We start from the raw sequence: 19807 nt of genomic DNA on the forward strand, positions 1-19807 counted from the left end.
CTTTTTTCGCGGAAGACACCAAAATGTTGAGCATATCCACAAATTCTTTTATTTCATGCCTTGTCAGCTGCTCCATGACTGGGGGATTGGAACAGCAGGGAACAAAGGTCCCTTGAGAAGTTTTTAGGAATCCCATGCCCTGGAACATGTGATGGCTTGGAGGCAGCACGTTGCACTGTTACTTCTGAAGGGGCAGTGAGTGCCAGCTGGGGGAGCTTTAGGTTGGATATTAAAATTTCTTCATGGAAAGGGGGGTCTGGCATTGGGCACTGATGGAGTCCCCATCCCTGCGGGGATTTCAAAGCCCTGTGGATGTGGCACCTGGGGGCGTGGGGCAGTGCTGGCCTTGGCAGTGCTGGGGGACAGTTGGACTCAGTTTTAGAGGTTTTTCCCAACTTTAATGATTCCATGATTCTATGAATTGCACCTTTCCCATGTAACCAGAGCTAACCCCGGGCTGATGCTGCTGCAAAGGGAGAAAGATTCCCACTGCAGCATCCCAGGGATTCCTCCTGGAAAAACACCTTTTGGGTGGAGCACACGATCAGGGGAGGCACGGAATCCAGGGCTCCTGTGGGACTCCAGGAATTCTGGATACAGATTTGGAAGTGTCTGTGCAGTGACCCAGAACCTCCCAGGGGAGCCAGCTGTGCTTCCCTGTGGGAATGTCGTTCCCACAGTGACTTGGCTTCCCTTAATCCACTGCAAGCTGCTGGAATGGTGTGGAGAAGGGCAGGAGGCTGCTGGAGCCCTGTTTGCTTCCCAGCCATCACAGAATCCCGGGATGGTTTGGGAGGGAAGAGACCCTAAATCCCATCTCACCCCTGCCATGGGCAGGGACACCTCCCACTGTCCCAGGCTGCTCCCAGCCCCAATGTCCAGCCTGGCCTTGGGCACTGCCAGGGATCCAGGGGCAGCCCCAGCTGCTCTGGCAATTCCAGCCCAGCCCCTGCCCACCCTCCCAGCCAGCAATTCCCAATTCCCAATCTCCCATCCAGCCCTGCCCTCTGGCACTGGGAAGCCATTCCCTGGCTCCTGTCCCTCCATGCTCTCAGCCAAGCCATCAGGGATGTGTTTATCCAGGTGCTGCCTGTGGAAAATTAGCAGAGGAATTCTTGCCATAATTGGTAATTCTAGATTTATTTTATTAAATCCTCATCATTTTAGAATATCTTACGGATTATTCTCCTCATTCTAGAATGTCTTGTATTCCTGAAATTCTGTTATTATGAGGTGTTATCCCTGTAATCATAGAATTATTTGAAAATTTAGAATTATGTTCTTACCTTATTCTTGCAGTTTTAGTTATTTTCTTACCTTATCCTCACAATTTCCAAATTATTTTCTTGTGTTCTTGCCATTCCAGCGATTTTAAATGCAATATTCTTGCAATTCTACATTTTTCCTGTTGCATTTTTGCCTTTCTAGAACTATTTTCTTCATATATTCTTGAAAATCTAGAAAAAAAAACCTATTCTTGCAATCCTAGAATGAACTTCTTTTTGTTACCATTCTAGATTTTATTCTCTTACTCTTTCAAATCTGTAAATATTTTCTTTTGTTCTTACCATTCTAGAACAATTTTCTCTTCTTTTCTGCCATTCTAAAACTATTTTATTGTGTCGTTCTTGCAATCCCAGAATAGTTTTATCTTACTGCTTTTGTCAACTCAGGATGGTTTTCTTACCTTGTCCTTAACAATTCTAGAATTATTTTATCTTTCTGTATATATTATACTTGCCAATCTAGGATGGTTTCCTTATCTTGTTCCTGCAATTCTAGAATTATTTTACTCTTATATTAATGTTGAAAACTTCGGAGTCATTTTATACTTGCAAGTCTGGAATTAATATCTGAATCTTTGAATGCTGGAGAGAATTTCTTAATTCTTGCCATTCTAGAATGGGTTTATAATCTTAATGTTTCAAATCCAGAATGATTTTATTTTATTCTGTCAATTTTAGAATTATATTCTTTCAATCTTAGAAGTATTTTCTTTCAATCTTAGAAATATTTTATTCTTCCAATCCTACAGTGATTTTATCTTATTCCTGCATTTCTAGACTGATTTTTCACCTAATTCTTGCCACTGCAGAATGATTTTTAACGTGCTGTTTTTCAAACCTAGTATTCCCTTATCTTCTATGTTACTCCCGCGAATCCCGGATGGTTTCCCGGTGTTGTCCTTGCGTTTCCAGAGTTATTTTCCCTTTTTTCCCCCATCCCGAAGGATTTCGCTGCCCCTTCCCGCCCCCCCACTCCCCTCACGCCTTGGCCCCGCCCCCTTTCGGCACCGCCCAATCAGCGCGCGGTGCGGCGGCGGCGGCTGCGCGGCCCCCATGCACGGCGGAAGCGCCGCGGAGTTGATTGACGGCTCCTGAAGCCAATGGCGAGGCAGCGGCGGCCGCGGCGGGCGGCCAATGGGGAGCGGCGACGTGTGCGCGCGGGGCGGCGGCAGCGCGCGCGCGCTGGGAGCGGGAGCGGCGGCGGCGGCGGCGGCGGCGGGAGCGGCGGAGCGGGGCCGCCGCCGCCGGGACGATGCGGCTGCGTGTCTACAAGCGCAAGGTGCTGCTGCTGGCGCTGGCGCTGGCGCTCTGCGCCCTGGCGCTCTGGGGCACCGGCGGCGGCGGGCGGCGGCGGCAGCAGCAGCAGCTGCAGCAGCAGCAGCAGCAGCAGCAGCAGCGGGGCGGTCCCGGTAGCACCGGGGAGCCGCCGCGGGTTAGCGAACCCCCGCCGCCGGTGGCGCGCCGCCCCGCCGCCAACGCGTCGGCCGCCGTGGCGGCGGAGGTGCTGTCCGAGAACGCGACGCTGAGTTACCGCTCGCTCGTGTACCGCCTGAACTTCGACCAGCCGGTGCGGAACGCCGGGCGCTTCCCGGCGCGGCCCGACGTGGTGCTCGTGGTGCAGGTGCACGACCGCGCCGAGCACCTGCGGCTGCTGCTCGAGTCGCTGCGGCGGGCGGCGGGCGTGGAGAACGTGCTGCTGGTGCTGAGCCACGACCTGTGGGCCGAGGAGCTGAACCGGCTGGCGGCCCGCGTGGACTTCTGCCCGGTGCTGCAGGTGTTCTTCCCGTTCAGCATCCAGCTGTACCCGCGCGAGTTCCCAGGCCACGACCCCCGCGACTGCCCCCGCGACGTGGGCAAGGCGGCGGCGCTGCGCCTGGGCTGCATCAACGCCGAGTTCCCCGACTCGTTCGGGCACTACCGCGAGGCGCGGTTCGCGCAGACCAAGCACCACTGGTGGTGGAAGCTGCACTTCGTGTGGGAGCGCGTGCGGGCGCTGCGGGAGCACGCGGGGCCCGTGCTGTTCCTGGAGGAGGATCATTACCTGGCGCCCGACTTCTACCACGTCCTCAAGCAGCTCTGGGCCCTGCGCCAGCGCGAGTGCCCCGAGTGCCAGCTCGTGTCCCTGGGCACCTACAGCCCCGTGCGGGGCGGCTTCGCCGGCCGCGCCGACAAGGTGGAGATGAAGACGTGGAAGTCCACGGAGCACAACATGGGCATGGCCTTCGGCAGAGACACGTACCAGAAGCTCATCGAGTGCACGGACGCCTTCTGCACCTACGATGACTACAACTGGGACTGGACTCTGCAGCACTTGACTGTCTCTTGTCTTCCAAAGTTCTGGAAAGTGCTGGTTCCCGAAATCCCCAGGATTTTTCACACGGGGGACTGTGGCATGCACCACAAGAAATCCTGCAGACCGTCCACCCAGAGTGCCAAAATCGACTCTCTCTTGAACAGCAACCAACAGTACCTGTTTCCCGAGGTGATGAGTGTCAGTAAAAGGTACTCCATGGCTCCCCTGTCCCCTCACGTCAAGAACGGAGGGTGGGGAGACATCAGGGACCACGAACTCTGTAAGAGTTACCGCAGACTCCAGTGAGGATCCTCCTCGCAGCCGCCTTTTCTTCTTGAGTTGTCCCATTGTGTCTTTTACAGGCACACACGTGTATAAACAGCATTTATGAGTTGGTTTCTGCTTTAATATGAATAAACATTCTTGTTAAAGGTGTCCCAAAACAGTATCTCTCATGTTTGGCAACCACGTTTTGGAAACGGGTGACGTGCTGCAGCCCCTACGCAAAAAGTGACCTGCTGCTGTGTTTGCTGGGAGGAGGAGGAGGAGGTGGAGAACACTTTTAAGTGCATCTTTTTTGGTGCTTCAAAGCTCTGGTGGTGCCTGGGGTCCCACCCGGGGTCACCTCACGCCCGATCCCCGAGTCCCGGTTCGGTTGCGCTGTGTCAATGAATATATGAAGGATGAAAAAAATAAAATTTCATTGTTTTTACTATAAAACAATAGTAGATAAATATATGATTTTTTTAGTTCTGCCAAAATAAAAATTCTGTTGTTTTGTAAGCCTAGAGAAGTTCTTGATCGTCAGCAAAAAGATGATGTCATCTTGTGTTCCTAAAAAGTCAGGAGGGGAAGGAGGGGGGAGTTTCTGTTCTTTAATCCCGAGGGCTGGACATGTGCCATCACCCCTTCTAGCAGTGTGCATTTAATTTCATTAAATTTTTAATGATACTCATTAATTGAGGCAGAAAAGAGTAGCAAATTGGTGGCACACCACCTTTTTTGTTCGGATTTTTTTTAAAAAGTTGCTTTCAAATAAGCTGTGTAAAAACTGCTGCTGTTTGGTGGGAAGGGGCTGAGCTGGAGCCACAGAGCCGTCTGTTAATGCTCCGGCTGCTTTAATGCCACTCCTCTTTGAACTCGGCTGTGGCAGAAGCACCTCAGCAGCTTTTGTAGAACAGAGAAAGAGGTTAGAGAAAGGAAAATGCTGCTTTTTTCTTTTTCCAGGGGTTGTTTAACTACAGTTTTGCACGGTGATTGCTCCGTGTTCTGTTCCACTGGGTTGGGGCTGGTGCTGAAGCTGTGCTGGTGCCTCACCCTCGGAGACCTCTCCCAAAAAGCTGATGGGGTTAAGCTTAGCCCAGCAAAGCTCCAGCAGGATGTGCCACCAGGGAGGGTAAGGCAGGTGTTTTGGGCAGCTGTGGCTTCTGCTGAGCTCGGAAAGCAACGCTCACACCACACACCCAAACTCGTGTTTCACAGAGAACTGTGGCAGCAATGCCAGAGCAGCCCTGAAACGAGGCAAATTTAACTCTCCTCTAAAGCACCCCTGTGCCTTGTGGCACTCAAAACAGAAGTTGGTTCAGCAGCAGTGAGAAAGGGGAACAGGAAGTTTATTCTTAGATGTGTTCTCTTGGTTATTGTGCTTTAGAGAGGTGAGAAACGCTGAAACTTGAAGGAAACTGTGGAAAATAAATCTAATCTGGATAAAGAGAATCCATTTCACGAATTGTAAATACTTCAGAGCAGACATGCACCCAGAGGATGTTCTTGTGCAATGGCATTTGTTCAGCTGGGGGATATCTGGGTGCTGCAGATCTGAAGCACAGCACTAGGATGGAATGCAGCGTATAAATGTTGATTATTTCTAGGAGACTAATTAGAACTTCTCCGGATAATTAGAAATTTCATTTGATTGCTAAGAATCACTGCAAGTCTAATCCTGCAGTTAGCACCAAATGAAAGGTTTGGAAAATGATGAATACTGCTCAATTCCCGAGGGAGCTGTTAGACTAAGGATATATACAAATAATCCCTGAAACGTGGGAAGAGAATAAAAAATTTATGTAAACAATAAAGATACATTTTTTTTCCAGGAGCTCGAAGTCACCTCCAACTGCAACTTTTCTTTTAAGTAAAATTATTTCCGTACAATTGTTAAACTCCAAAAATTGTTAACAACATAAGGTTTTGATGTTGCACCAGTTTCAGTGGGAACCTCTCTGAGCCCTGAAGTCATCCACCAGCACATGGAAGTCAGAGCAAGCATCAAACAACAGAAAGAAATTCTAAAATAATGAAACTAATCCAACTCATAGAGCAAAGAATTCTGGAACACGACGGGGCAGTGCGTTCGGTGATCCCGCAGGATCCGCACGCTCCCGTCCTCGGGGTTCACCTCCCGCAGGATGGGGGAGCCTGCCCTGCTGCCCAGCTCTGGGGGTGGCTCCTCATCCCGACCCGCCATCAGTTTTCCTTGTTTTCCAGAGCCTGGGGCCGGGGCCGTGTCTCCTGCTGCAGCAGCACTTTCTAAATCGGGCTCCTTTCTCCCAGATCCGCCAGGAATCGCTGAACTGGTGTCAGGAGGTTCATGCTGCAAACAATGGTGTGAAGCACAGCCTACTTTTCCTATTGTTTCAGCTGTGGGAGCTGGGGTGGATCCTGCAGCACGTTCCTCAGCTGCAGGACAGTTTGTTTCTGTCTTTGTTTCAGGGTAGTTGCTGTTGGTCTTTCCAGCAAGGGCTCCCCCTGAGCTGCCAAGTGTTCCCTCTGCATCGCGTTCCTGTGGCTGTCAAGGAAATAAATGAATTATTTTATAGCTGGAACAAACTGTGCACACGAAGACAGGAGGGATTTGTTTCTCCAACAGCTCAGCTCCACTGGGATAGTGCAAAGTGTCCCTGCCCATGGCAGGGGGGTGGAAGCAGATGATCCTTAAGGTTCCTTCCAACCCAGATCAGGTTGTGATTCCATGGTTCTCCTTCTAGAAGCCAAGTGAGCGGGTGCTGAGGTTTTCCTGCTCTTGTCTGGTGCGTGGGAATGAGTGGCAGGGAGGTCGTTCTGCTTCCCCAGGGTTTCCTCTGCTCTAGGAAATGGGGCTGGGCAGAGGCCAAGCTGGAGCAGCAGTGGCCACTCACCACACCCAGCCTGATTTCCAAATCTCAGCAGCCAGAGAAATAGCCAGGGGATCTCTTGTTGCAAGGTTGGAACCTTGCAATTAGGGAAATTCCCAGCCTAATCCAGGAGCTAATCCAGGAACTGCGGTTTACCTCAGGAGAGGAGGAACTGGGAGAGGTGCTGTCCAAACAGCAGTTCCCCAGTTTCTCCATTACTGAGTGTTTTGGCAAAAAAACCCGCTGGTAATTTGTAGGTCCCTGCCACTGGAGAGTCAGGATCAGGTAGGGATCTATCCAAGAGCAGCTGGATTCATGGATCCACAGACAGAATCTTTCTCACACTCCCAAACCACTGCTCACTCCAGCAGGAAACACAAACACCAGTCAGGCCTTTCCAAATGGGACAATTCTCCCACATGAACGCGATCCTGGATACCCTGAGTTGGAAGGGACCCTCAAGAATCATCGATCCCCACTCCTGGCCCCACACAGGAGCAGGAGTGGGATGATTTAAGGTATCTCAGCTGCCCTTTCTTAGTTCCCATCTGCTCTCCAACACTTGGAATTTCATTTTCCTATGTACAACCCACACCAGCTGTGAAAGTTAAGCTGGATCCACTATCTTTAGGAAACTCCTCGGACCTCCAGCCCAGTTCCAGAGGTCATGTGCTTTGTTTGAACTTGCCTCCCAATAAACCAGCTACACATTAACCCCATCTGCAGTCCCCAGTTCATGGCCACTGCAGTGACCTGATAGTTCCTGCTTTTTATGTTTCCTTTAAGAAAAGTTTCCTCTGAATTTTGGATGCGATGCCTGCCCAGAAATCCCAGTGAACGTGGGGGGATTACCTCACATTTTCCTCCTCACAAAATTAACATTTTGGTTTCTTCATCTGCCCATCTATTTTGCCACGGGAGGACAGTTTAATCCCGTGGCAGATCCCAGAAACAGCCTGTCTTGTTCTAGACAGAGGAACAGAGCCTGAATGAGGCCTGAAACTACAAGGATTGAATTTGAGACCAGTGTGTAAGACTAATAGCCTCATGTTTAATTATCTACACAACAGGAACCCACCAAGTATTCAAATACATGGATTGAATAAAGATGAGACAGAATTTTTCCCAGACAAAACCCTCTAGGATTTGTCTACCTGTACAAGGCTGAGAGAGTGAACTATTCCCGCAAAGAAAAAGCACTTTCTAAAATGACTGGATCACAGTTCTCCATCTTCCAAATACAGGAAGTTTCAATCCTTTGGTCACATTAAATGGCACAAACACTTCTGAAAACTGACATTTACACTTGCAAACAACCCCAGTCCTGGGTTTCCCCTGCTTCCTCAGGACAAAACAGGAACAAAGCTGTTTCAGTGGGATTTGATAGGAGCTTGCTGAAGAACATAAATCAGCCTGTGCTGCTCCCAGAGATCCTTACCTCCACCCTGATTTGAATTCTGTCCTCAGTAACATCCAGCACTTCAATTAATGGCTGGCTTTCCAGTGCTGATTGGGAGCAAGGGGAAGGGCAGAAAGCAGTGCCTAGAAATCCATCAACGTTCTCTTCACTGACAAACAACCTTTCCTAAAGAAAAAGAGAGAAAACAGCACGTTATGTTCTTTTTGTGCTAAACTTCAGGGGTATTTGGGCTAAAAACTCACTGCAAAGAAAGCCAGGACAGAGTTTCACACCACACTCATGTCTTGACAGAGAAATTCTAAGTCAGACATTCAGAGACTGAGGTGAAATGAATTAAGATCAGTGCTTAGCACATTTTGCTTGAAATTACAAATCTGCATCATATCAAATATAAAAAATATTATTTCTCTCTTTGGATGGGTGACTAATATATAGATTTAGACCCTCTCTGAAAAATTATTTGTACCAACCTCGTTCCTGTCCTCACCTGTCTTAACACCACGAAGGTGTCAGACTGCTGTGGGCTTGCTTCCTGTCTGTCTTTAGGAAAACACAAACACCTCCTTGGAGAGGCACTGCAGGATCTCTGCTCCAAGATCAGATCTGGAACACTCAGGGCTGTATCCATTTCACACCCAGCCACCGAGGCTGCTCAGATCTCCAGCAGACAAGAGAGTTGGAAAAAAAAAAAGGAGAGGTATCCACAGGCAGAGACACAGCCTGGGGCGTGCTTCCAGGCTGTTCATATGCACTTCATCAACAACCTGGAACGTGTTGCTACAGGTTTAAAGATTTAAATCCATTGCAGGTAATTAAAGGTCCTAAAATACATCCTGGAGGGGCTGTTTCATAGGAACTGCAGAGCTTTCCCTGTCCTTGTGTTATTCCTGCATCATCTTGTGTAGGCTGAGGGTAAGGACAGACACAATAAAAATGGTCTGACCTAGAGGAGTAGTTTAGGTTCTAGGAATTACCTTCCTTATTTAATTGGAAATAACAGGGAGAAGTTGCAAACCTTCCACATTAAGTCAACACTTTTAAATTTCTCGGTCCAGTTCAACCCTCTTGTCAATCCAATGAAAGTTAAATTCAATTATCACTGACATCTTGCAGACCGAGAAGCAAAAAGGCAATTCTGCACATTTTTGGCCCCCTGTGGATGGAGCCTTATGCACAGCCAGATGTCACATTGTGTGTGAGGTACAAAATTTAAGTGTCATCTTGGAAAAAAAACCCAAACAAACCAGGACTGGAAAAATAAGCCAGAATCCTATTTTTTCCACTAGTTAAATTAGAAATCACAATATGGAAAGTCATAACATACATACTGTTGGTTTTCCAAGGCAGAGGATTGAATTCATTTTCTATCCAGGAAGATTACAATCCAGGCAAACAGCCAACACTGGATGCTGGGATGGTTTGGGGAGAGATTAAAGTGCAGCAGAGCTGCCCTGACAGAAAACCCTCTCGGAAAACAGCTACTCCTTGCATTTCTGCATGCAAAGCCTAAAATTCTTATTCCCCTGTGCTGCATCCTCTCCTGCCTCCCAGAGAGGGATCTGCCAGAGCTTTAGGCTTGTGGAAATACTCTGCAGAGTTCAGGGGAAGGTGTCAGAGCACAGAAACAAGGCAGGGGCTGCAGACACAAAATCTGTGCAGCACCAAAACTCCCACAAGCTCCTGAACTGGATCCTTGGGCAGCTCAGGAGAAGAATTCCCAGCTCTGCCTCGGATTGCTTGGTCCACACAGCACAGACAGACAGCTCAGCCTCCCTTGGAGGGGATTTGGGAACACTGCCGAGCTCTGGTGCCCTGCCTGCACTTCCAAGGAGAGCAAAGCACAACCCTCCTCACCCAGCTGAAAAATAAAAGTCATGGAATCATGGGATGGTTTGGCTTGGAAGGGACCTTACAGCTCATCTCGTTCCAACTGCCTGCCATGGGATGTATTTCAGGACCTTTAATTACCTTCCACTAGACCAGGTTGCTCCAAGTCCCATCCTACTTTTCCTACATAAAATGAGGAAAATAATCTCTTTTCCCTCTGAATCTGCATCTGGCACCCATGGCTGTGTGAGGGACACCCATTCCTCCTCAGCGCAATCAGGACTTTGTAATTTGGCAACAAACCCACTGAACCTTCCTGGAGATTTTTTTCCTGATTAAAAGCAAAAGAATTTGTTTTCTTCACAGAAAATATTGTTAAAAAAGAAAAACTGAACGAGAGGTTTATTATCAGGGAAAGAGTCTTCCCAAAAGGGTGCTGGGCCCTGCCCAGGCTCCCCAGGGAATGGGCACGGCCCCGAGGCTGCCAGAGCTCCAGGAGCGTTTGGACAGCGCTGCCAGGGATGCCCAGGGTGGGGTTGTTGGGGTGTCTGGGCAGGGCCAGGAGCTGCCTTGGATGATCCCTGGGGGTCCCTTCCCACTCAGGATATTCCATGATTCTACGATTAATCAGTACTTTAAATGAGGATAAAAACTGCTTGTGATGTTCTGTTAACTTTGACTCGTTACTACAAACCAATTCTACCACGTGTCATCCCAACCCAACACCGAATTCCCATAAATATTTACCATTTTATCCCATCCCTACGCCGTGGCCTGCCATAAATCATGGCACCTGGGATGTGTTTGTTTTCAATAAGGTGATTATCATTAGCCTGCTCCACCAGCCAGCCACTTGTAACTCAGACTTTGCATTCACGGGGAGCACACACCGAGGCATTTATATTACTGCAGATGTTATCAAAGCACAGACCTTGGGAAAAAATGGTTCAGGAATTTATCCTAAAGGCTGCTCTGCTTTCCAAGCCAGAGCAAACAGAGGACAACCATCTGCAGCTGATTTCAATGACCCTGTAAAATAATTCTTCAATTTGAGCAGTTTATTTTCTGGTATTTATGATACTCTCTTAGCAACTTCGAATTTAATTTGTTTTTCCCTGCACATACTGTCATCTGCTGTTTGGTACACATTCATTTTTCCCTGTGACTAAACTGAGACCAAATTAACATAAACGTTAGCAGGGATGACTTTGGTTTCTGGAACACTTAATCATTCAAACCCGTCCTTGTGTCTCACAGCGCCGACAGCACAAAGCCGGTCCCCTCACGGCTGCCCTCAGCACTCAGATGGGTTTATTCCGCCTTAATTTATCCAAATTGAAGACAGCTTCCATCCAGAGTTACCTCCCACGCAGGCTGCAAGTTTGAAAAGCAGGACAGATTTCATGCTTGAATTATTTTTGTGGCTCCTGTAATGAGAGGATCAGGGAATCTCAGAATGGTTTGGGTTGGGAGGGGATTTAAATCCCATCCAGTTCCAACCCTGCCATGGGCAGGGACACCTTCCACTATCCCAGGTTGCTCCAAAGCCCATCCAACCTGGCCTTGGACACTTCCAGGGATGGGGCAGCCACAGCTTCTCTGGTCAAAACCCAACAAGTCATGCCAGTATGGAAAAGGACCTGGATCCACGGATTTCCTGATCTCTGAGTCTGTGGGGTCCCAGCACAAAGCAGCTCAACCTGAGAATTTGAAGCTCAAAGTGTTGGTGCATGTAATGAAATGAAAACTTTCCCGAGGTGCTCATGGCTGCAAAGATTCAACAGCTCCAAAGAAGCTTTGATGAGCTTCATCAGTAGGTTAATAATATTTCCTGACATAACTGTTTTGTGTAGTCACGTTATTCCCAAAATGCAGCTACCAATTAAAGACTATTCAGAAATTAGTTTGTTTTATAGCAGAAGCAAACTAATTATGGTCCTTAATGTAGCTTGGGAAAGAGATTACTTTGAAAAACGTGAAATAATAAGTTTGTTGTGTTCTCCTTCTTTGTCCTTCTCTGACCTCCCAAAAAACTTGCCAAGAGTCTTGAAGTGCTGAGCGCAGAATTAACTGAAGCAAAAATAAACTGTTGCAGGATTACATACAACAGCCCCAGCTTCCAGCAGCATCTTCTTAGAAGTGACCCCTGACTATTACAGTAATTCTTTATAGTAGCTTGGAAATCGAAAATTATAACCCTGACTTCCAAAGAAACTGTGTAACAACTCCAGATACCTTGGGAATGAGGGCAAAATTGCTCTCTGGGATGGATTTCTCCCTGAAAGGTGGCAAAGGTTTAAAACATCCATGTCTTACACTTCCTAACATGGCTCTCAGGGTTTCATGCTCGGCTGAGTATTCAACCAAGGAAAACATTTATCCACAAGAGCCCTAATTCTGAGCTCACCCAGCACAAGGACAGCCCACAGGAGCACTTCCAGCCCATGGCCTTTTCCACGTGCTCTCAGTGCAAGGAGCAATATAACTCTGCCACCTACAGCTCCACCCAAGTGATGTAGGGAAATTTAGATGGGATATTGGGAAGGAATTCCTGGTTGTGAGGGTGGGCAGGCCCTGGCACAGGGTGCCCAGAGCAGCTGGGGCTGCCCCTGGATCCCTGGCAGTGTCCAAGGCCAGGCTGGACATTGGTGCTTGGAGCAGCCTGGGACAGTGGGAGGTGTCCCTGCCCATGGAAGGGGTGGCACTGGATGGGCTTTAATGTCCCTTCCCATCCAAACTATTCTAGGATTCTGTGATGATTAAGTGCCACCAAAAGAGGATGGGATAAGGTGATCTGGGCTGATCCAGCCCAGCCTTGGACACTTCCAGGGATCCAGGGGCAGCCACAGCTGCTCTGGGCACCCTGTGCCAGGGCCTCTCCACTCTCCCAGGGAGGTAATTCCTTCCCAATCTCCCATCCAGCCCTGCCCTCTGGCAGTGGGAAGCCATTCCCTGTGTCCTGTCCCTCCATCCCTTGTCCCCAGTCCCTCTCCAGCTCTCCTGGAGCCCCTTCAGGCCCTGCAAGGGGCTCTGAGCTCTCCCTGGAGCCTTCCCTTCTCCAGGCAAATGTTCCCAGCTCTCCCAGCCTGGCTCCAGAGCAGAGGGGCTCCAGCCCTTGGGGCATCTCCATGGCCTCTCTGTACCTGCTCCAACATCTCCACATCTTTTTTACCAGCTGCTTTCTGAAGGAAAAAGCACCAGGAGCTTCCAAAGGATCTCCTTCACCAGGCGCTGGTGGCTGTGCCAAGCAGAAAAATCACATCCATGTAGAACATCCTGCGTGGAGGCCTCAACACTCCCAGAAAAGTTAAACAAAACTTCCCTATCTCTGAGCAATTCCCATTTGGATCCCTCACACACAGCATAACTCAGACTTAGCTCCAGCCATGAACTCCTGAGGAATGTTTCGTATAATATTTTTCAGCCTGTAAATGTTAAAAAAAAGCAATGCATAGGAAACCAGAGGAAATATTTCCTCTGTTTTCCTCTGCTCCCTGCTGTTCCCTGGAGCCCCAGGGGGGTTTACGTGAGTTAAATCCTAATATTCTCCATAAGATCTGACAGGGTTTTTTTTAGGAAAGGGATGGGCTGGCTGCAATTCCCTGCCCAGCAAGGGGTACCCGGCGGGAAGCACTGATCAGGGGACTGAGCACACATCCTCTGAACAAACCCATTCCAGGCCTCTGAGAAGGGCAGGAAGGGTGTGAATCGGCCTGAAAGGGAATTCCTGCATGAACCAGTCTTTTTCTAACCCCATGAAAATGAACAGACACGACCCCAAAACTGCTGGCAGAATGAATTATCTGCCAAATGTGTTTCACATGCTCTGAGAACTGAGCCCCCTAGTCTCAGTAGCTCCATACACCCGCAGAAAACTGCTCTTTATTCCTGTTAGGAATCGAGACTTTAACCCCAGGAAGCCAAACATTCCAAGACAGTGGTTTCCAAAGGCACAATTTCCATAATTGCCCAGCTCCAGCACTACCATAAACCAGGACACACTGGGACATGTTCTCAGAAACCCTGCCTGGCAGGCTTACAAATTTTATTAATGGTTATTTAACTCCCAACCATTCTTCCTTCGTCATTTTCTCCCCAGGCTGTGTTGTCTGGAAATGAAGGGGAGCTCTCTGATGCAGGAGTTTCCTAGGCCTGAATTCCCAGGATCTAAGCAAAAGGTAAAGAAGGTTATAGCAGATGAACTGCAGTGAAGAGTAATGGAGGGAGCACAGCCCATGGCTGGTACTTGGAGGCAAAGAGCAGTGGGGAAATCAGGCAGCTTCCTCAGGTCATGAGGCTCTGTTTCCTGGAAAAACAGGGCCTGGAGCAAGCCCTTCAGAAGGATCAGCACTGTGGTCTCTGGTGCAGTGACTGAGCACCAGGGCAGTGACAAAAGATGCCTTTAAAACCCCTGAAATACGTGACCCTAAGCCCACGACATCCAAAGTTCTGGCATCTTTATTTTTATAGGATTTCTAGTCACCGTAATAAGTCATAGAATCATTAAGACAGAAAAGACTTCCAGGATCATCAAGTCCAACTGCAGTGTGGACATTATGGTTTAGCCAAGGAGTGAAACTACTCAGTTAAAATCCAGGGAGGACCAGGGCACTGCAAAGATTTCCTGAAAAGAGGCACTTGCTGGGGTGGGAATTCCAACTGCTCAGCATCTATGGAAACTGAGCTCTAAATAGATCATCTTCCAGCACGGGGATTCAGCCACAGCTCACTACAAAAGGAAAAGCAGCCCTTGAAGTTCTGTTTCAAGCATGGTGTTCTAAGGACAAGCTCAACTCATATGTGGATCAGACCAGCTTCCAAGAAGGAATTGGCAGTTGATGGGAATGAGCTGGGCAGGCAGCCTCACAGGGCACTGAACAGCCACCGTGGCAGGAGGTACCAATGAGGGGCAGACTCTGAACTAACCCAGTGAGGAATCTCTTCCATGGAACAACACAGCAACCCTGGGTCTCCAGCAAGAAGCAACTTCCCAGAATAGAGCAGAGTAGGAATTCCATAGCTGTTAAAAACACGGGGCCTAGAGCAACCTGGGATAGGGGAAGGTGTCCCTGCCCATGGCAGGGGTGGAAATGGATGAGGTTTAAGATCCCTTCCAACCCAAACCATTCCATGATTCCCTTTTGCCAGGCACTATCCTCTGGCAGCGCTGCTGTGGGAGAGGAGATGACCAACAAGCAGATTGGGAGGTGCAGGATAAAATTCCTGCTCGCCTCAGCCCCCAAAGCTCCCGGAAGGCATTGACAGGGCACTGCTCTGTGCACTCTGCAATGACTGATGCAACTCGTTCCGGGTCTCAGGGCACAGCTCTGATTTATAGAACAAGACTCAAGGCAGAAAAACCCCCAAGGTGGCATCAGACAAATTGGAGACATCAACATAAGTAGAAGAAAAGCGACCAGGAACAAATAATGGCCACAAGGCAGCATGTAATAGTGGCTCTAATTAAATATTCATTTTTCTCGCTTCACTCTGAGCGAGTGCAGCTCTCAGGCACTTGGGGGAAATAGCACAGATTAAAAAAAAGCAAACAGGACAAATGACTTCAAGTTTATTTCTCCTGCTTCAATTTGCAGGCCCAGTGTCCAAAATGACTGGAGGCCAGGAGAATCTCTTGGAGACTGCTGTGAATGAATGGCTGGGAAGCTGATGACTAATGCCCAATCTCTTTCTCCTACTCCACCCAAAACATTTTGCAATATATAATAAAATCAGCACATTCGAGGGTTTTTTATAACTCACAAAGCCAAAATCTCATTACTGGGTGGCCTTTTAACAACTTTCAATCACAAAATGTTCCTCCACTTGCAGTAACAAATCCATAGACCAAACTTCCAACTATTAGTGCAGCCACCAACCCAGCACCACCACCATGTTCACCAGCAAACCATGTTCTCAAGTGCCACATCCACAGGTTTTTTGAGCATTTCCAGGGATGGTGAATCCACCAGTGCCCTGGGCAGTCTCTGTACCTGCACAGAAAACAGGCAGGAGTTTACACAGTGGCTTTTCTGAGGTGGCAGCAGCAGCAGCCAGTGCCAGATCACAGCACTGAACAGCAGCACTGAGCGCTCTGCGGCTCCACTTGCACAGACTTGCAGGCTCCTGCTCTGGTAAAAGCAAAGGAAATGCTCTGCAAACAGCTCAGCGTGGGTGGTTCTCCATAAATTCATCATCTTTGATACTTCCCCGAAATGATCAGCTCCTGCTTCACAGGAATTGCTGCTGTAAAAGGTGTGCGGCCGCTAAATGGGAAATTAAATGTGGTTTCAGCTGCGCAAACACTAATTGGATAAATATCTTTCAAAATCATGCACAAGTTATTTCTAGTTGTAGGGATGGAGCAATTAAGCTGCTCCAAGCCAAGTCTATCCCAGTGGATACACTTGAAGCCTGCCAGCTTCCTGGACTTGCATTCCCACTGCACGTGATCCAAACTGCAGAGGATTTTATTGCTCTCAACTCAGGCCAAACTCCAAATCCCATGGCTGGAAGGTTACACAAGAACTGTGCAACTTTAATCCCTGCTCATGAGAAACTGTCTGAAAATCTGAGCTCACAGAGTAATGTGGTTCTCCACAAAACTTGTGTGAGCGGCTCTGGACAGAGAGTGTCACAAGGTGGGCATCCCTCTGGGGACACTGCCAGCTCCCAGCAGGCACTGTCACCTGGATGCAGCCACCCCACTTTCTCCCATCACGGGAGACCAGCAACCATAAAATTATAAAATACTAAACTAGAATCATATTCAGACAGAGAAGATGAAGATTTACCCCAGCAAACTGGGACAGTTCACAGCTGCTGTTTGTTGTTCTGCTCTGGTTGAACTAATGGGGGTTCCTGTGGCTGTAAATGGGAATTCTGTCCCAAAATACGGATGCAGGGACACTCCCCCTACAATTCCTGACAGTGTATGCACACGTGTGTAAATCTGGTGTATCATAAAGATCTTTCTTCGTGTGAACAGGCTGCATGAGCAATGTACAGGGCTTTAAAAGTGAACGCTAAGGACATAAAAGGACATAGGCGACGTTTTCATTCATCACCAGAACTTCCCTCAGAAAAAAATTTGTATGAGAGGCAGAAGTCATTCCAATTCCAAGGATGAAGGTGTCAGCTCCATGGTGTGACCTTGGAGCTGCTCGTACAAGACTCGCACAAATCAGGTCACTGCACTGACATCCGGGAGCATCTCTCGGAGGAATCAGCTTCCGTCACGACCAGCTTTGAACTCACCCTCACACCTCCCTGAGACACCGCTCAAACAAACAGCAGCCACACCCAGCAGCGGCACTCGGGGCGGGTGGCACCCCGAACGTGCCACTGTTACCTGCAGAGCTGAGGGGTCGAGGCCGAAGCTGAACTTCTCCCAGAGGCCGGTGCTGCCGGGGGCCTTGGCGAGCCCCACCACGGCGTTGTGGGCAGAGACGCTGACGCTGCTCTCGGGGGACACGAGCCTGGCTGCGGGAGGGAACTGCAGGAACAGGGCGAAGGCACCGCTGTCGGTGCAGAAGCTGAGGCTGTAGTGGTGGGTGCCCACGTCCCCGTGGAGGCTCTGGGGCTGGATGCCGGGCACGAGCAGGAGCAGCGTGAGGGACGCCTCGTCCTGCCGGGCACGGAAGGGAGGGCACGTGGCCATCTCGCTGGGGTGGCCCTCTGAGGCCTGCGGAGGGGTGTTCCCGCTGGGCATGGCTGGCTCGGGGCTGGCCACGGGGGAAGCAGCAGCGGAGCGGGGCAGTGGCAGGTCCGGGGGCTCGGTGGGTGGTTCTGCGGGTGGATCAGCCGGTGGATCAGCGAGGGGATCAGTGGCAGGTTCGGTGAAGGGTTCAGAGCGGGGGTCAGTGGTTGGATCAGCGGGGGATTCAGCAGGGGGTTCAGAGGTTGGATCAGTGGCAGGTTCGGTGAAGGGTTCAGAGCGGGGGTCAGTGGTTGGATCAGCGGGGGATTCAGCAGGGGATTCAGAGGTTGGATCAGTGGCAGGTTCAGCAGGGGAGTCAGCAAAGGGCTCAGAGGTTGGATCAAGGGGAGTTTCAGCCAGGGGTTCAGTGAGGGGATCAGCGGGTGGATCACAAAGTGGTTCTACGGGGCGTTCAGCGGCTGGTTCAGCGAGGGACTCGGCAGACGGACCAGCGGGTGGGTCAGCGGGGGGTTCGGCGGGTGGATCACCGGGCTCCCCGCCGCCCCACGTGCTTCGGGCCGCGCCGCCAGGGCCGCGTTCCGGGGGAGGAGCCGCTCCGCCGCCCGCCTCTGCCGCCTCTGCCGCCTCTGCCTCTGCCGGCCCCTCGGCAGCGGGCTCGGCCCCCTCCAGCCGCTCCTCGACCGGGGCCGGCGGTTCCCGCAGGCCGGGCGGCGGCACCACGGGCAGCGTCACCTGCAGCTGCCGCTGGGCCCGGTTGAAAGCGGCCCGCCCGCCGCGCTCGTCCACGTCGTAGGGGAGGTGGAGCCGCAGGCGGTAGGCGGGACAGTGCGAGTCCAGCCGCAGCTCCCGCCCGCGAATCTCCAGCTCCGCCTGCTCGGCAGAGCGCAGCAGCGGTAGCTCCACCGTCACAACCAGCTCCCGCGGCACCGGGCTGGGCGCCGAGTCGCGGCAGTGCCGGTAGTCCTGCAGGTCCACGTAGGAGCGGTGGCGGATGCTCCAGCGCGGCGTGGTGGGGCCGGAGGGTGGCGGGGGCGCGGCGGGCGAGGAGCCTCCGGGGGCGGGCGGCGGGGCAGCGGCGGGCGGGAAGGGGAAGGGCGGCAGCGGGGAGTCTCCGTCGTCGGGTGGCTTTGGGGCGCCGCCGGGCAGCGGGGAGCGGAGGATGGGTGCCTGCGGGACGCCCTTGTAGGAGACTCCTCGCAGGACGGTGGCGTTGTTGCGGTCCAGCCCCACCCCGCAGTGCCTTTCCACAGCGTCCAGCGCCGTATCGCAGAGCAGGCGGCGGAAGCGGGCGCTGCGGGCGGCCAGGCGCAGCGCGGCCGGGTGGAACACCACGTCGTACAGGAGGCGGCGGCGGCCGGCGGGGCGCAGCTCCTCGCGGCCCGGGGCCAGGCTGTAGGGCAGCTCCCAGCGCTGTCCGCCGCGCTCGGCGCGGGCCCGCGGCTCCTCCATCAGCGCGTTGCTGCAGACATTGATGTAGCAGCGGCGGGAGCCCGCCTGGCTCGTCCGTAGCACGAAGCCCGGCGTCGGGTGCACGAAGCGCACCTCCACGCCGCGCTCCCGCTCCAGCGCCGCCACCTCCTCCTCGTATAGCCGGCGCTGCTCGGGGTCGGTCAGCTCGGCCGCGTACTCGGCGAACAGCGCGCGGAACCGCTCGTCGCGGAAGGCGCGCTGGAGCCGCTCCGCCTCCTCGGCGCTGAGGTCTAGGTCGTGCAGCCGCCCCGCGCCCGCCATGGCCCCGGCCCGGCCCGGCCCGGCCGGAGCGCTGCTGTGGGGACGCCAAACAAGATGGCGGGCGTTGCTGTGGTGACGGTAAACAAGATGGCGGCGCTGGCGTTGCCGTGGAGACAGCAAACACCATGGCGGGCTGTCCCTCAGGGCCGCGGCCTCGCCTTTTCCCTCCCCTCAGTGGCTTCGTGGTGGCTCGTAGCCATCGCCCCTGTCATCTGCAGGGCTGCTTTTCCACCATCACCTTTTCATCTCTCTGCAAAGTTCATGTTCCATCCCACAGCTCTGAGCTGGCACTGCCATCCCCTTGCAGAGCACTTTTAAATCCTCATCAGGCCAGCTCACACCTCTCGTACCATATCCAGCTCCCATCCCAGCCCCGCTGTCCCCTCCTAGTTTCTGCCCCGGGCCATGCCAGCACGGTGGGCAGGGGCTGTGAAACAAAGCTCCTGTGGTGAGGGTCCCCTCTGTTCCACACCTGGTGTG

At 51.5% G+C, this 19807-nt stretch overlaps 2 protein-coding genes across 2 annotated transcripts; one reads left to right on the forward strand and one right to left on the reverse strand.

Annotated features, from left to right (window-relative positions):
- Positions 1-2504: 2504 nt before the first annotated feature.
- On the forward strand, positions 2505-4362 carry MGAT2 (alpha-1,6-mannosyl-glycoprotein 2-beta-N-acetylglucosaminyltransferase). Its single transcript, XM_032113399.1, has one exon. The coding sequence runs from the start codon at positions 2539-2541 to the stop codon at positions 3883-3885; it is 1347 nt and encodes a 448-aa protein (XP_031969290.1). The 5' UTR covers positions 2505-2538; the 3' UTR covers positions 3886-4362.
- Positions 4363-5171: 809 nt separating this feature from the next.
- DNAAF2 (dynein axonemal assembly factor 2) lies at positions 5172-19366 on the reverse strand. Its single transcript, XM_032113395.1, has 3 exons — positions 17288-19366; positions 8131-8277; positions 5172-6367 (listed from the first exon to the last, which is right to left on the reverse strand). The coding sequence occupies exons 1-3, from the start codon at positions 19325-19327 to the stop codon at positions 5882-5884; spliced, it is 2673 nt and encodes an 890-aa protein (XP_031969286.1). The 5' UTR covers positions 19328-19366; the 3' UTR covers positions 5172-5881.
- Positions 19367-19807: the final 441 nt, after the last annotated feature.

The sequence above is a fragment of the Corvus moneduloides genome, chromosome 6, assembly GCF_009650955.1.
Source record: "Corvus moneduloides isolate bCorMon1 chromosome 6, bCorMon1.pri, whole genome shotgun sequence".
In the NCBI taxonomy this organism is placed as follows: Eukaryota; Metazoa; Chordata; class Aves; order Passeriformes; family Corvidae; genus Corvus; species Corvus moneduloides.